Here is a 17,876-nt window from a genome sequence, read left to right on the forward strand (position 1 = left end):
TCTTTGATCTCTAAATGTTCTATAATGAACAGAGAAGATCCTTTCTAATGGAGTTAAAATTCAGGGTCCTCTGGAAAGAGGATTGCCTTCCTATTCATGTAGGAGATGCTGTTTCCAGTCCTGGCTCCGCTGGGTATATGGACTGCTCTGGGGAGAGTAGCTTTGAAGAAGGGCCTTAGAGGCCATCTCATCTTCATCTAACCCATCATTGAACAGGTGGGGAAACTGAGGCCCAGAGCAGGAAGGGACTTGTTGGTGGGCTTGAATCTGAGCCTGTAAGGTGCCTGGTTTCTAAATCCAGAACTCTTTCCTTTCCTGCTCCGGTGGGGGAGTTCTTTCCCGTGCACCTACCACAGCCCTGGCCTTGGTGAGTGTCTTGGTGACTGTCGGGTTTTCAGTTTGGGTTTGGTGTTTTTCAAGAAAACTCACACAAGACGCTTTGCTGTGTGCCTTAATGGAGCTCTAACTCGAAGTTGGAAACCACAGGGAGAGGCCGATTCCTAGCAACCCAGAAAGGCCTGGCTCCAGGAGGTCAGATTTGAGCAGGTCTTTGAATAATAAAGCTAGTAATCATTTATTGAACACCTGCTGTAAGCCTCACAGTGCATGCTGGGTCTTGGAGATGGGAAAAGCAGCCCCTGCTTTTGAGGTGCAGGAGGGTGGGGAGGGGGAGTCCAGTATGATCTGTGCAGGGAGTGCTTTGCTGGTTGTAGAATGGAGGGGGTCCCTTGCATTGGGTTTTATGAGGTAAAATTATTAATCAGCCTTTCCCAGTGTCTTAACCCTTTTGTCACTGTAACACTGGTTGTTGCTTTTCATTTTCTTCTTCATTCTTTTCTCCCCTTTTAAAAGTTTTCTATTGTGAGCACTTGTTTCCGTCGTAATCAACGGTAACAGCAGTGATGTCATAATTCAGGACACAAATTTAAGTGCTGCAGACTACTTAATTTTGCTGCTAGAGAGAGCTTTGAATGAAAAAGCCATCTCCTCAGCTTCCTGCCACCTTAGTCACTGCTAACAACGTGGCCTTCCTTTGCTGTCCTCCTGCTAGCTCTTCTCACACGGAAACATCTGATTCCTTTCATCAGAGAGTAGCAAAATTCCGTCCTCCACCTTAGATTTCAGAGAACTTCACCATGAGTTTGCTAGAACCATGTTGCCCCAGCTCTTACATTCAAAGAGCCGTGGACCACCCACCCACCCCAGTTCCTAGAACCATTGACTCACTCCTGATTTTACAGGAAAACAAGATCTTAGAGTGAGGAAGTCTCGAAAGTCATCTAACAGCACTCACAGCTTAAAGTTTTCATTAAAATTTAAAAAAAATTGTAACATCATGTTATATCCTCAATATATAAAGATTTTATATATTACTGAGGATAGAAGTCAGATACTCAGCAAAGGATATGAATGTTTTGTCATAAAAGTAGGTCTATAAATAGCAGGTAAACAATTTCAAAAGGGAGTGATCCAAAAGGTAAGACAAAATACCAAAGAGATACCATTTTATAACTACCGAATTATCAAACACTGATTTAGTACCTGTTATTAAGTTGGTTGGAGTCCCAGGGTGGTGCGAAAGGTTAATGCGCTTTACTGCTAACCAAAAAGTTGGTGGTTCAAGTCCACCCAGAGGCACCTCGAAAGAAAAGCCTCACAGTCTCCTTCACAAAAATCAGCCATTGAAAACCTTATGGAGCACAGTTCTACTCTGACATGTGGGGTCGCTGTGAGTCTGAATCAACTCGAAGGCAACTGGATTAAGTTTGTTAAATAATGACATGTTTATATAATATGGGTTTTTTAAAAATTGTGTTTTCTATGACCATTTATGAGGAAAAAAAGGACTTATGACATTATTTAGCAAAATACAGTGACTAATTTTCTTTTTACTTAGCTTTATTTTTATAGTAGGGAAACGTTTTATACTAAACAATAAATGCTATTTTTAAAAATCAAGTTGGTGAAGCATTCCATATGTTTCTTTAAAATCAAAGCATTTCAGGAGACATTGAGTTTATGTTAATGATGCTGGAATAATTTGGAAAAGGATAGTAATAATGGTTCCACAACATGAACAAGTAATCAATGTCACTGAATTATACATGTAGAAATTGTGAATTGGGAAGGAAAAAAAAAAACAAAAAACTTGTTTCCAGACTGACTCTCCGAGGAGGAAAAATGGAAAAGGTGTCCTGTTGAGCCTGCTCTCCACATGTGCGTTTGCTTCCTCATCTGTGTAGTGAGATTGCTTTTGTTTACCTCAGAAGGTTACATGAGAGCCCTATAGAGAAGGGGGTTCCTGAAAGCACTTGGTACATTTCTGAGCATGAGGCAAGATGGCTGCCTCTATCCGGCACCATTCCAGCTGGGGTCTCCACCAGACCCCTTCTCATACCATACTCAGGGAACTCCTTCTTTTTCATCCTCATCCCAAGAACAGTCAAGTAGACGCTACATTTATCAAATACAACGCTTAGTGTGAGAGTAGGTTTGGTTTTCTCAAATTCATTGCCTACGCCCACGCCCTTCTAATCACTGTCATCGGTCTGCCCACTAAACTTCACTGGTGGACTTGAACAAGGGTGTGGATTATTGGGAAAAGAGACCATGTCCTGGAAGGGTGCCTTAACTTTGGAAAGATGTCAGTTTTCCAAAGTTACGTATAAGGACATTTTTTTTTTTTTGGTGGGGAGATAACTTTTATAAATGATTTGAAGTTTGGAAGGATAAGTAGAAAACATCTATTTAAAAAATGAGGGCGATAATAAAATACATTGTAAGACTGGTAATTAGAATGGGGTGTTAGAGACACGTTGTTGCGGTTAGGTGTTGTCGAGTGGATTTTGACTCATAGCGACCCCATGTGACAGAGTAGAATTGCTGGATAGTGTTTCGTAGGCTGTAATCTTTATGGGAGCAGATCTCTAGGGCTTCTCTCCCTCATAGTGGCTGGGTGAGTTCAAAGTGCCAACCTTTTGGTTAGCAGCCAAGCACTTAACCATTGTGCTACCAGGGCTCCTTTCGTTAAAGACATAGAACAGAATAAAAAAGCTCAGAAACAGACCCAGGCATTTGTAAGAATTTTTTCTCTGATGAAGTTGACATTTCAAATGAGTAGAGAAAAATTGTACTGTTTTGAGGAGTAAAATCCACACTTTCCCAAAAGAAGTTCCTGAGGATTAAAGAGTTAAGTGGAAAACCAATCTCTGAAAGAATTTGAAGAAAATATAGGTGGGTATTTACCTCACGCTATTTTTTTTTTTTTTTTAAGTTTTCTGCTATTGCTGCCAAGGAGTAATTGTTAGCTGTAAATTACAAAAAGTTGCATTTTCACTGAACCACCGACCGCAAACAAACTACCAGGCAGCTAATGGATAACCTGGCGGATTCCCGCAGACAGCATTTATCCCAGATGACGCTGGGGAAGGGGTGAGGCAGGGCTTGGCGGGGCAGAGGCGTTGTGGCTCTCTCCTGAGTGGGGCTGTGGCCTCAAACCTGGGCCTCCAGCTTTCTGCTGGGGTGGTGAGACCTAGATTACGTGATGTTTGGGGATGCTTGGAACTTGCAAACACATTAGACGTGTTTAGATGGATGGTTGGCGGAATTGCTCTAATTACAGAGAGGATTGTTTTCTACAGGCAGAATCATTTTCAAAAGCAATATTGTGGCGAGTCTACCCTCCACCCAAATTTTATTAAACCCAGGCGCGAATGGTTAAACGCTTTACTACTAAGCAAAAGGTTGGCGGTTCGAACCTACCCAAGAAAGGCCTGGTGATCTGCTTCCAAAAAAGCAGCTATTGGAAACCCTATGGAGCAGTTCTGCCGTGCACACATGGGGTCGCCATGAGTTGGAATTGACGACAGCTGGTTTTGGTTGGTTTGTGTGCGTGCCCCAGACTGAGTCCTCCTTGTTTCAGGATTCATAGAGCTTTCCTGGTTTACAGAACACAGCCCATTCCATCATTTCATCCTGCACAACCTGACAAGAAGGTGGGACAACAGCTGTCCCCACTTTTTAAAGGAAACTGTAACTCAGGGAGACCAAGCGTCTTGCCCACAGACATCCCACTTGCTAACACACATGGCAGCGCTTGAACCCAGTTCATCCCTTCCACCTTTGCTACGCAGTATGTGTTAGTGGGACCCACACCTTATCTAATTTCCTTCCATCCAAGTTGGAAGCTAGAGGTTCTGGTCCCTGTTTTATGGCAGAGGAAAAGGAAGAAGTGACTTCTTCAGGGTGGTGATGAGAAGGCTGTGATTATAACAGATTATAAGAGATAAAGAGGTGCTCTGTTTCCTGACCCTGAGGGGCCCACTCGTGTCTCAGAGAAGCAGCTGAATGGTAGACATGACTGAGGATTGAGTTTCATATTCTCAGTCTTGGCGGGGCAGGGCACTACGGTTGGGGGTGGTGTTTCTGCAGGAGGACCTGGGGCGTAGAGTCGGCGGAGCGGAGCACGGCCTGGGCCCAGGTAGACTCTCAGGCTTGGGCCTCCCTCCGCCTCACCTGCCTGTGCGAGCACGTGGCCAGGCACAGACATGCCGACTGCGTGAACAGGTTGGACACAGATTGTCTGGAAGGAGGCCAGACTTTGGAGAGCAACGTCTGTTCACCCCTGGGAGGCATTTGTTGGGCAGATGCACCAGGTAAATGTTGGAAAAGCAGCATTTAAAAAGAAAAGTAACAACAGACCCCCGTCGTGCAGGCCAGCTTCATCTCCTTTGGGGCCACCCAGGACCCTGAGGGGGCCAAGCACACACCCTGCACTCCTTCGCCCCTTTAGCGGTGTTCCAGATGAGGCTGTCTTCTTATTCGTTGCGTCAGGGACATTTATCGATCTTCTGCTCTATACAGGAGTCCCTGGGTGTCACAAACAGTTAAGCACTCGACTACTAACAGAAAGATTAGAGGTTCGAGTCCACATAGAGGTGCCTCAGAAAGCCTGGTGACTTACTTCTGAGAAATCAGCCATTGAAAACCCTATGGAGCACAGTTCTCCTCTGACACACAAGGTCGCCATGAGTTGGAATCGACTTGATGGCAGTTGTTTTGTTTTTGTTCTATATAACCTGCACTGGCCTCTTGGAGAGGGCATGGATATTTTAAATCACCTCACCTGCCCTCAACGAGCTTAATAAAGTAGGTGGATAGCAAGACATGGGCATCATAATATTAATAATCCACTTACCACCCCTAGTTGCTGCTGAGTCCATTCCGACTCATGGTGACCCCATATGTGTCAGAGTAGAACCGTGCTCCATAGGGTTTTCAGTGGCTGATTTTTTGGAAGTACATCTGCAGGCCTTTCTTTCGAGGTGACTCTGGAGGGATTCGAACCTCCAACCTTTTGGTTAGCATACACTACTGCTCTGCACTGCTCCAGATGCCTCTGTTTTGGTGTGTGGTGCATTTTTTATAGTTAATGGATCACTATTGATAAGATTGTTACTGACTAAACTTCGTTAAGAGTTCACTCTTTGTGTTGTATAGTTCTCTGGTTCTTGCCAAAGGCATAATGTCCTGTATGCACCATAACAGTGTCCTACAGAACAGTTTCCCTGCCCTAAAAATGCCCTGTGCTCAGTCTATTCATCCCTCCTCCCTTCCCTTTTTCCCTGTCTATATTTTTGTGCAAAATGCTTTTGATACTTCATCTCATGCCGTGCTCACAGCCACCGTGAAGGTAGACATTGTTCCCGATTTTAGAGAAGAGGAAATGGAGGCTCAGAGAGTTATCATGTGCCCAATAAGAGGAATCAAATCTAAGTCGGGTTTTTAAGTCTACATCTGTACCATCTCAGCGGCTAAATGACTCTCGGCTGGGGCAGCTGGGAAGGCTTTAAGAAGGTTGGCTGACTGAAGGGTGTGGGTGACGGGTTGGAACTCCATGTCTCTGGTTATGGATTTGGCCTCTAACCTCTACCTTCCTGTCTCCACAGAGTGCAGCAGCCGCCCCGAGTCCCGTGCTTGGCAACATTCCCCCCAACGATGGGATGCCAGGAGGCCCCATCCCGCCGGGTTTCTTTCAGGTACGTGCTGGCCCAGTCCTGTGCTTGTCCTTTTACTCTGGGCAGGCCGGAGGGAGGGAGGGAGAAGTAGCTCAGTTTGCCGTGGTCTAAATACAGTTGCTTTATGCCGATTCAGACCCTTCCCTTCCCATCCCTCTCTCCACCCCTTCCAAAAACGAGGGCCGGGAAGAAGAGATGGGAAAGCCGCTTTCCTGCATGTGTGGCGTCTTGTCTGCTGGAGTTTGTTTTCTTCAAGCTAGCTTCATCACAACACAGTCTGGGGGAGGCTAAGGGGCTGTTTCCAAGTCCGTGTGGAGCTTTCTTGTAACAAAAGGCATTTTTTTTTAACAAGAAAACTGTTCTTTGTTTCTGTTTTGTTGCTGCTGTCATTGTCATTGTTTACTTTGCCTGTCCAAACTACAAACCTTAGGCGTAATCTAGAAAAACAAAAAACCCACCATCCTGGCAGGTCTTGAAATCCTTTCCCTCTGGTTAACCACTTGATTCTTTCCGAGTGTGATCACAGACAGCGTCCCCCAAGCATCTGTGCCGCTCTCTGCCCACCACAGGCAAACAGATCCCACGTGGCTCAAGAGCCTGGCCTTCTGCAAAAGACACCTTGTCGGGTGTCTCGGGGATGCGTGTGAAATTGGGTACTCTTTGTTTTGTCAGGGTTGAGTGCAGCTGCCACCTCCTCCCCACCTCCTCCTCTGCCTCTGCCTCCCCCTCCTGGGGGCTCATTCGATGTAAGCCAGATCAAGACTGAGAAATGCCATCTTGGAGAAGTATGAATGTGCAAGCTGTAAGGAATTTTTATGAGGAAACTCTTGATGCTAACATGTCTCATTCTTCAAGCCTGTCCATGGCTGAGAATCCACCTGAGTTCCCCACACCTTTTGGAAGGTTGGCATTTCGAGATAAAAAGAATATGGAAAGAGCTGTTGTGCAGAAAAGCAGGTGAACGTTTTTGTTTTTTCTGTGAAGCCCAAGAATTCAGAACTAGGACTATTGGAGCAAAGTCTGAGGGGACTTTTTGCTCAGTGTGAGCTAGAATTAACACCTGTGTGTGTCCAGCAGTAAGGCAGGTGTCTTGGCAGGTTTGGGGCTCCCTGGCATTGGAGGTATTTGAGCTACAATGTGATAGGCACCTCTTGGGGTTTCTACCTAGGTGTGAGATGACCTGGAAGAGGCTTCTGCTTTGCATGAGTTCACATTTTGTTTGATATTAGTTCCCAGAGAGGGTTAGGACATGCCGCACGCCAGCCAAGAGAGACTCAGGGAAATTTGGGGTGCTCCCATAAAACAAGAGGCGGCAGGTCGCCTAACAGGATGGCGGTGGGAGAAATGTGAGGGATGCAGGCAGGGATGGCGATTCAGGGCGTTGATGGTCACACGTTTTGTAGACATTCCTAGCGTGTTGCTGATACTGGGGCCCTCTCCAAGAGTGGAGGTGGGTGCAACCTCAGAAACGGGTGTGAGGCTCCAGATCAGACCAGGTTTGCCTGGGTCTCAGCTTGGAATAAGGCCACAGGTATCAGGAAGAGGGACCAGCCTTCCACGAGAGAGTAAGACCTTTAAATCCCTGGAAACTCATGGACCCGGAAAGGGAGAAGCTGGGCAGCCTATCACCCTTCCCCCAGAGGGGAGTCCAAGGGACTGCTGTCTGAGAGCATCACCCATGCCAAGCGGTAGCCGTCTTCCAGGCTGCTGCAGATGGGAGAGTTCTTTCCCAGGCTTAAGTATCCTCACCCCTGAGTCCATGGGCACCCTTTATAGTATGCAGGTGGGCCCCACCTGTATGCTTTTTTATTGAGGCTGTATGCATTTTTATCGAGGCTGCTGGCAAATACGGTGGACAATCGCCAGTTGTGTTTTTTTAAAATAGGCGGTTGACTTCTACTTTGTCCTGAGTCTAGGACAAGGCACGGGTCGACCTGAGATGTGGGTAGTTCCCAACTTCCTGCTTTGGTGTAATTGTCCATGGTTAAGGCCTAATTCCAGACATACTTCTTGGGCCCTCCCATGTGACGTTCCAGGGTGTGTGGTCAGAAAGCCCAGAGTAATTTCTGTGGTTACTTAGTCACCACCAGCCACCATCAAACGAAGGTAACTTTTGGACCCGTTAGACTTGAGGTCATCTCTGATCCCATCCAGAGCAGGCCATTAAGAGCCAGCTGGGCCATCCAGAAGGGGCTGTATGCCCTGGGCTATGCTTCCTTGGTTACTTTGAGCCACCTTTTCCCTGTTTCTGGACATCATTTCCCCCATCAGTCTGATGAAGGGGAATGGGCAGGTCAGGCACTCAACCTGTTCCTTCCCAGCTGTGATGTGGAACCACTCAGGTTGGGTCATTGCTGAGAGGAAAGTATCTCACTGGAAGGGGGTAGTGGCTGCCCATTTCCGGAGCAGGCCAGCTCACAATAGGAATATTAGCTGTTGATTGCCAACCCTGCCCTTCGCTCATCTTGCAGGCGGCCACTCTGATATTAGGAGGGAAATAGAGATGGTATCAGGGCTTTATCTGTTGCCAATAATTGCACTTCTTCCCCTCTTTGGATGTGGTGTGAGCAAACAGCTCTCCCGCCCAAAGTTATCAACTGAGGAGCTTTGCACCGAGGATTCAGCCTGGAGTGGCTGGTCCAGCTTTGGCTTGACCCTGTCCCAAGGTGGCTGTTCCAGTTCTAAATTTAGAAGCTGCAGGCTTCCAGGTTGGGTAGGAGGGAGCAGCTGGCCACCACCATCTGAAACCCCCAGGAAGCAACACACACGACTTCTTCGTCTGGCCTCTGACTGCCAGTCTGGGAGGCCACTCCTGGGGTCAGAAGGTTCAGCCATCCATCCACTCAGCTCTGACTGTTTGGTTTTTCTTATTTGGTGTCTGTGTTGCCGAGGTGGACCATGCATGTCTGGTCCTGTGGCAGGAGATGGGTCTAGTAGCAAGGGCTGCTAGGGAGGTGACTTGGGAACTGGGATGACCACACCTCGCTATTAGGGAATATTGTGGGGTTCTCGGGGTCCTGGTAGAATTTAGCAAGTGCATTTTAATTTTGTGTGCTCCTTGTAAAGGATTGCCCTAATCTCAGCATCCCTAGATCCTGACAGGTACTGAGGACCCCGTAAATGTTTGAACTGAGTTTATTTGTGTTGCTCACGTTACCAGGAAAAGGAGGCTTACGAGTCCCAAAGCGCTCTAGATCCGGCATTCTGGCTAGGAACGGGTCTCACAGGAAGTAGCTTAGAGGGTACAGGGGTGGTGTTCAGGATTGGGAACAGATGCCTATTCCAGTTCCCCTCTTGGCTGCTCACTTGCTGAATGACCTTGGGCAAGTTGCTCCCCATCTCTGGGCCCCAGTTTCATCCCCAGAAGATAGAGAAGGCTGGACCAGATGGCCTCTGAGGGCCATTCCAACCTTGATTTTCTGCTTTGAATTCAGATGGATTTTACGTAATCAAGCAGTGGCATTTTTTTCCACACAGCTGAACTCAGTTGGGCTGCACATCTGGCAAACCCAGCTTGTCTTGGCCAGGCCCACTGGTCTGGGTGGGTCTCCAGCTCCTTGGGCCTAAGGTGGGCTGGGGCGGGGGGGGGGTTCCATCCAGTGAGGATTTCTAGGTTCAGAGCTAGGGAATTGTGGGAAGGCAGGAGTTCCAGAGAACAGAGCATTGGGTACAGGCTGTTTTTGTTCTTGTTTTGTTTTTAAATTCCAATAATTGTTTTCAGTTATGTAGTGTTTTCAAACATGCAGCCTACTTTCATTTTGCTCACAATGTCTGCAGAGGAGGTATAACAGATTGGAAATGTGAGACTTAGGCGAATGACCTGCCCAGAGTTACCGACGGAGGGCTGTAGTCGGAGTCTGAACCCAGGCTTCCTGCTTCCTGATCTAGTATTCTTCCATAGCAGCCAGAACTCCAAGTGTAGATACACATCTGGTTGGCTAGAAGAAGAGAGACTAGAGAAGAAGAGAAAAGGAGGGAGCTGTAGTGGAGGGAGAGATAGAAACCATAGCCATCTTCTTTCAAAAATAGCAATTAAGTTTCCATCAGACACTAGGCTGTGATTGGTTTCTGCTCAGAGTACTGTGTGGAGGGTGACTCTGAAACTTTGTTTAGGCTGAACAGATGCTGATTGACGATGTCAACCAACATGGACCTGAAAATGGAAGTACATGTACTTTGCATGTGCCATCTCTGATCTAGTCAAGACTCCTCATTTATAGACTTGGACATGGAGGCCAGAAGAGAGAAGGGGCTGGGATTAGTGACAGTCATTGGCTACCTCTGATGTGCAAGGCGTGGGGCTTGGCTCTAGGCTAGAACTGCATTAACCATACTCTGCCTGTAGGAGCACCCAGCCTACCAGAGAGACCAACAGGTAAACCCATGCCCTGAAGCAGGACAGAGGAGAGGCTTACCAAGACAGGAAATCAGGAAGGGCTTCTGGGAGGCAGTGCAGTCCTGGCTGAGACGGTGTCTGGAATGGAGTGGGCAACAAGGGCTTGGTGGGAGACGAGGCTGCAGAGGTTGTGGAGCAGAGCAGGCATTGACTGGCCCGGTTGGAGAGTGTGGGTTCCATCCAGTGGACAGTGGGAAACTGCTAGAGTACCCGGGGCTGGATAATGCCTTGGCTAGATCTGTGTTCTGGAACAGTTACTCTGCAACTCCTCCATCAACTCTATGGGGGCAGGGACGGGTGCTGCAGTTGGTGCTCAGGAAGCAGCTGACCTCATTGATGAGTGGACACTGGCATTGCAGAAGCCCAGCAGCAGTCGTAGTGCTAAAGACTGTGCCTTCTTTGGAAAAGGCAGTCCTGGAGCGGGAGGTCCCAGCTTCCTTTGCCAAAACTGCAGCCCAACCTGTTGTGGGTGTCCCAGACACTTTCTTCCATTGGCGGGGGGAGGATGGTAGGGATTAATGTGTCTCCCTACCCCGTTCCAGTGAGTCCTCATTCCTGCTGGCCCAGCCTACCCTCCTTGGAAAGAGGCTGAGGTCTTGCCCCAGAGAACCCTCCCTGGCGGTTCCAGGAGAGGAGGAGAAGGAGCAAACGATGTATATAGCCCAGTTACCAGAGAAATGATCCAGAAAATAAGAGGGAGAGACACACACACTCACATGACCTTGAATCTCTCCTATTGAGATGATAGGAACACTTCTCTCCTCGTCTCCTGCAGAAGTGATGGGTTTCTCTGGGAGAGAAGTGCCCTCCAGACGGATATGGTAACTGTCTTGAAGTACCTGAAGGTCTGCCGCGTAGAAGGTCGTCAGGCCTCCCTCTTTGAGGTTTTGGCCCTTAGGTCCTAGATCCTTGAGAGAAATGAAGAAGGAGGCCAAATTTGAGTCTTAGTACAGTAGACATTTCTCCCATCCACCAGTTTAATGATGAAAGCGAGCTCATCGACACTGGAGGTGACCAGGCAGAGACCAGATGCCCAGTAGTGAGCCTTGGGGACTGTGAGCCTTGGGGAGGGGATGATGGGATGCTGTTTCTTGGGAAGGCCAAAGCCCAGTAAATGAGAAAATGCTGGTGGCAGTAACTCGGGCAATTCCTGAGAGCTAGCCGAGTGCTATCCACTTCGTGCCTTTCTGTCCATCGGGATGCAGGGAGCAGCATAATGACCTGGTGTTCCATCTACCAAAGCACTGCTGCAACAGGAAGGACTTCCCTGTGCCTGGGGAGGGCAAGGTTGGCGCTGGGGGAGACCCGGGAAGAATAAACCCACCTTGTCTTTGAGGTTTCCAAAGCCTGCTCCTAATGAGGACTTGATAGAGGTTTGTTGGGGTTGGGGACCAGGATCCCCATTGAGCAAATGGTGAGGCTGAGACTAGGCAGGTAAAGGAGCTAGAACTTAAACCTTGTAGACCTGGCCAGGCTTGCTTGATCAGACATGATCTCTGAGGGAGCAGTGGCCTCTTATTCTTCCGGCCCTCATGAGCACTGCAGACAAGAGAAGGCAACCAGGACCCTGTCCTGGAGGCGCTCACAGTTGGTGGAGGAGGCAGTGGTGGTTATGCAGCAGGATGTGCCACGGTGCCTTGGGGGCAGGCAAAGGGAGCAGCTAGCCTGGCCTGGGGGGCCGTCTGGGAAAGCTTCCCAAGGTGCTGACATTTGAGAAGGCAGCTGCCAGTGAGTGGGGAAGGGCAGGAGGGGGACTGTGCTAGATGAGCAAGCGTTGTGCCAGGGCATGGATGTGAAAGAGCACGCTTGGGGTGGCAGGGGGCCTGGATAGCTGGGTCAGGGTGTTGGGGGTTCCAGGAGGTGGTTAGGGCCAGGCCGAGGTGAGCCATGGATAGACACTAAGGACTTTAACTTACAGAGGGAGCCACGGAAGGTTCCCAAGAATGGGAAATAACATGATCCCAGGAAGATCACCTGTGGCCTGGAGCAGCCTGCTTGGGGCAGGCTGGCCAGTGTGGAGTCCAGGCTGTGGTCTCCTCGGGAGATGACTGAGGCCTGAGCTGAAGTGGCAACTGGTGAGGCTGAGAGCAGTGGTGGCTTGTGGATGGGTGTTGGGGTTGGAGAGGACGATGCTGGCTGGGTGCCTGAGGTGGGGAAGAAAGAAGGCAGGGCTTGATGGTGAGAAGCTGAGTCTGAGGCACCTTACCCTCTCAGATCCTCTCCCCCTCCAGGCAGACCTGGCTTCTCTGGGAGCAGGAGGAGTGACAGGGTGGGTTTCTATGGCTGCCTAGCCCAGCCCTCCCTGGCCACACCAACCCGTGCTCTCAGGCTTCCTGGTGGCAGCACTCTCTGGATCAGAAAAGGGGTCCTTTTCCATGATTTCATTTGGCTCTGCAAGGTAGGCCTGAGAGCTGATAGCATTCCTGCTGTACAGATGAGGAAACTGAAGCTCAAAGACACCAGGAGAGTTGCTGAGGGACAGCAGGCTGGGATGGGAAGGTGGGGTCCATAGCTTCTTAAGGAACCCCTGTCTTTTGGGGAGCAAACACCTTCCCCTGTCTGGGCCCGCTCTCCATCCCCAGCTCCTTACCCTGTCTGCTTTCCTGTGGGCGGAGGAGGTCTGAAAGATACACTGACTTGTGGGAAAGGTGGGCAGAGGATGGACGGATGGAGGTGCTGTGTGGGTATCGGGCACATGTGAGTGTGCCCGTTCCTCCAGGGGACCGAAGCGCCCCTCCCGACCCTGCCCCCTTGCCCTGCTGTCTGCCTCCAGACTGACAGAAGGCAGGGTCACCCCCGCTGAGAAGGATTAGAGTGGAGGCGGGGCACCCCAACTGCTGGGCTCCAGGGCACAGTTGGAGGTGGAGAACTGTTGCTGTTCCCACCCCTAGCCCCAACCTGTTCCAAACTGACTTGGCTCTGAGGCTGTAGCCTCCTCCTCTGGCGACTGAATGAAGCCCGCAGCAGGCTGTAAGCCGAGAAGACACCTGCCCTGGGAGTTAGATGCCCTGGGTTTGAATTCCAGCCGTGCTGCCAAATTACTGTGTGTCCTTGGGGAGCCATCCTCTCCTCTCTGGGCCTTATTTAGCTCATCCATCAAATGAGGGGGACTCAAGAGAGCTTTATAAACCCCTGGCCACTCTGAAACGCTGTGAGTCCAGACTGGTCCCCCTCTCTGAGGACTTGCATGCAGACCTCGCCCTGTCACAATAGCCTGGTCTGTAAGGAGAGGCCAGGGCAGCATACAGGGAAAAAGCCTTTTTTTCTTGCCAGCACCACCTCCGCAAAGGTCAGGCTGCACTCCCCGCCCGGCAGCCAGCCTGGTGCCTAGCGTCTGCCCAGCGGCGGATGACCGACACTGGGGCTCCTAGCAACCGTGGACAAAAGGTTACTCCTGACATGCCAAGCTGCCTCAGCCGCTGGCTTGGCCCGCACCCTCCCTCTTAAAGAGAAAAAAAGTTGTGGCCTTGGCTGGCGCGTGTGCCTGCATGCATGCGGTGGACACACTGTGTCTGCACACTCGCGCCGCCTCTCCCTCCCCCTCCGAAAAACGTGAACTCCACATGTAGCGCCGTAACTCTCACTGATGAAATGGAAAGTTGAACATAAATCAATGTCTGCTGCCCGGTTAGCTATGCATCAGCAGTCAGCGCCTTGGAGATTTGCTCGGTAACAAAGCACCCAGCGGCTCCGTGGGCCTCGACTGCCCCCTAACGCAGAGCCAGTCTGACACTGAGGAGCTCAATGGGGCAGCACGCCGCTGCTCTTGGCCTTGCCTCCCGGTCCCTCTGGGTTGGGACTGTCACTCACTGCCCACACCCCAGGCCTCTTTGGAAGGACCCGAAGGACCCCAGAGGCCTGAGTGATGTCCATGCTGCTGCCCCTCACTCCCTGGAGGACCCCAGCGGTTCATTGCCTTCTCTGGGTCTCTCTGCCCAATCTGTAAACCCACTCCCAAGCTCTGACTTTTATAGTTCTGTTACTGGAAGGGTTGGGTCAGCAGCTGCCTTCATCTCTCGTTTATTAAGAGCTTGGGCTGGTTTATCCTTTCCCCTTTGTACTTGGGTTTTTGCTTTGGATTTCTGTTAGAATTGAAATTTTTTCCCGTGTGTCCGAGAGCAGCTCTGCTGCTTGTGATCAGCTCTCCCAGCACCTGGGGCTCCCCCATCCCCGTCCTCCAGCCTCTGGTGGCGGGGAGCCCCTGTGGGCATGGGTGGTGTTTTTGTTTAGTTTCTTCATAGTTGGTGGGGGGCAGGGGGGAGACTCTCCTCTGCCCCTGCCCCCACCTTCCTTTTCTGCAAAGGGAGGGGAGATTATGGTGCTGTAGGGTTTTCCTTTTTTTTTTTAAAAGGAAAAAATAGAGGTCAAATTCCTTAGCCCTTGTAGCAGAACAGATTTGAGGAAGAAAATTCCAGCAGAATCCTATAATAACATGGCTTGGCATTACATAGATTAGGATGGACCCCTGAGTAAGATCTTGCCTCCCCAAAAGGACACTGCACTTTGGGGAATCTGGTCTGGGCTTTGTGCCAGGGGCACTGGCCTGGGGTCAGAGGGCATTCTTGATCCAGCAAGATGGAATGAGGCCCGCTGCGTTTGAGGCCCTTTCTGAGCACTGGGGATACAGCAGTGGGACCACCGAGTGTGAGTTTCAGGTTCATGTCTCCATCCATTCTGGCTTCCGGGGTCATGAGGCTTAGGTTTGCATGTGGGTTACCTCTCTGAACCTCAGTTGCTTCATGTAATTGGGAGTGATAATAAGCCTGGCCTGCTAGGACAGTTGTGGCAGTGCAGTGAAATGATGCCTTTGAAGTCGTGCCCAGTGCCAGCACAGGGTAGGCAGGCAGTACCTGTTGGTTGTCTTGACTCTTCACCTTGCTTGTTACGTCCCTTGTTCCCTGGTCCACCTGAAGCCTCTGATTCCCTTCCTACCAGGCTCTTTAATGTAAGCTGATGGCGACAGTTCTCTGACCCGGGAGTGGGTCTTTGCCTGCACACCTGAGTTCTGTCACTAGTGAATTTCACCTGAGTGTCACTTGAGCTTCAGTTTCACCACCTGTAAAATAGGTATAGTGCTACCTGATTGACCAGCTGTGAGTTGTACAGAAGAGCTTTGAAAGGCATATCAGAAATCTGCACCAGGGTCCTTCCCAGAGGCATCAGTCATTCGTTCACTCAGCACACATTCACAAGTGACAGCTTTCTGCCTGGCCCTGCTGGGCTCCCAGGGTCGAGGGAAGGCAGCCCCTTGCTCTCAGGTGTGCCTAGTCCACGGGTCAGACTCCTGGCCTGGGCTAGCTGCAGGCAGGGCTTGAACCAGTTCATTCCGGTTCGAACCCCTGCTGAGAATTTGCATTTCCGCCCCCAGATATACTGAATCAGTATCTACATTTTAACGAGATCCTTGGGTGATTCTTATGTATAACTTCTGGGAACCTGTTAGAAATGCAAAGCATCAGCAGAGAACTTGTTAGAAATGCAGATTATCAGCAAGGGTTCAGACCTGAACAACTGGTCAGTGGATGGTTCATTCTCCTCCATCAAACATTCTTCCCATTAGTGGCATCCCTTCAGTAAAAGGAGAGAGTTCCAGGTTCTTGGTAAGACATTCAGAGCTCTTCCTGGTCCAACCCCTGCTGCCCCCACCCTATTGTTGGCCAGCTGTTGATCCTGGGACAAGGGCCAGAGCTGTTGCTCTCAGACCCAGCCTCTGTCCCTCCATCAAATCTGCATGGTCTCTTCTACAGGCTGCAGAATTCTCCCTTTCCCTGTTTGCAAGCTCTGAATCCTATTCTGTTAAGTCTCAGGTCAGTTCTAATCAAGATGACTTTGACAAAAGTTCAATACTGCATCCTTGTCCCAAGGTCAAAACAGACGTGCCCAAAATGTGGATCTGATTAAGTTCTCCTTCCTCAGATTAGTTATAGTAGCTGATCCAAATAAACTTAGTCTGGAGTTGTGGAAAAGGTCTAAGAGTTTGGAGACTTCTGGTCTGTTCTGGGGAAATGGCTGTACCTTTCTGGGCCTTAGTCTCCCCGTCTGCAAAATGCAGCAGTGTTAGAGTGGACCCTGATGGTGCAGATGGAGCAGAAGAAACCCAGCCCTTGTCCTCTGGGATCCTAAATAAGGCCTGGGGCATCACAGACTTTGGGAGCAAAAGAAAGTGCAGTCCTTGTTCTCGTAATGAGGAGAGCCTGTGAAATAGAGGACCATTTCCAGGCCCAGACGATTCCCAGGGAGTTCGCTGAAGAGCCCCCCAGCATCAGGTGGGAGTCGTGAGGGCCACTTCTGGCCCTCAAACTAGCTCAGATTGTTGTTATTGTTGCCGTTGAATCAGCTCTGACTCAGGGCAGCCCGAGGTACGACAGAATGAAATACTGTCTGATCCTGTGCCATCTTCACAAACATTGGTATGCTCCAGTCCATTGTGGCAGCCACTTTGTGTTTTGAGTGTCTTCCAACCTAGGGGGCTCATCTTCCAGCACTACATCAGACAATATTCTGTTGTGATCCATAGGGTTTTCATTGGCTAATTTTCAGAAGTAAATTGCCAGACCTTTCTTCCTAGTCTGTCTTAGTCTGGAAGCTCCACTGAAACCTGTCCACCGTGAGTGACTGTACTGGTATTCGAGATACCAGTGGCATAGCTTCCAGCATCATGGCAACATGTAAGCCACCACAGTACAATAAACTGACAGATGGGTGGTGGATCTCAGGTTACACACACACACACACCCTTTGCCGTTGAATCGATTCCAACTCATAGCGACCCTATAGGACAGAGTGGAACTGCCCCATAGGGTTTTCAAGGAGCGGCTGGTAGATTTAAACTGCCAGCCTTTTTGGTTAACAGCCAAACTCTTAACCACTGTACCACCAGGGCTCCGGAGCTCAGGTTAGGACGGGGTTATATGTTGTGGGCTAGGTGGGCATTTCCTTGTGAGTAGAGTAATAAGGAAGGCATAATAAAAGTAAGAGGGGCTTCTTGAAGGATTCCATTAGGTGGGGAGGATCCTGAGATACATGTTTATTGAAGAGCAGCTGCCCTTTGGTGAGGCTGGCTCCTGGCACTGAGCTACATACTTGGTGTCCGTTTTCTCACAGTCCTTCGAGGCAGGTGGGGAAGGTGAATTTCACAGGAACCCACGGGCCATGCTCCGGGCCCATGAGTGGGGGCTCTTGCAGCAGCACCACAGAGCTGCCCCTTGAGTTTCTGCTGAGGCTCAGCAGGTGTGACCATGGGCAGCCTCCCCAGACCTGTTTCTGCCAAAGTCTTGTCCTATTGCTTCACCTTAGACGAGTTTGGAAGAAGAGCTCTTTGCCGTTCCCTGAGCTTCTCAGGGAGGAAGCAGCGTAAGAACCCCCCCAGTCCTCCAGGTGCTGCGGAACTAAAAGGGAAAACTAAGGCCAGTTTTGCTGTTCCCTGTTCAGCCCTCTTCTGCTCATGGACAGTTGGTGTTGAA

The 17,876-nt window shown here is 49.9% G+C and overlaps 1 protein-coding gene across 1 annotated transcript in view; it reads left to right on the top strand.

The window, feature by feature from the left end:
* Positions 1–17,876, top strand: part of SSBP3 (single stranded DNA binding protein 3) — a 185,491-nt gene that overhangs the window by 131,051 nt on the left and 36,564 nt on the right. The window contains exon 5 of the mRNA XM_004372040.1: positions 5,949–6,038. Within this exon, the coding sequence (XP_004372097.1) occupies positions 5,949–6,038 (90 nt within the window). The remainder of the gene's footprint in view (positions 1–5,948; positions 6,039–17,876) is intronic.

Source organism: Trichechus manatus, unplaced genomic scaffold (genome assembly GCF_000243295.1).
Source record: "Trichechus manatus latirostris isolate Lorelei unplaced genomic scaffold, TriManLat1.0 scaffold00015, whole genome shotgun sequence".
Classification (NCBI taxonomy): Eukaryota; Metazoa; Chordata; class Mammalia; order Sirenia; family Trichechidae; genus Trichechus; species Trichechus manatus.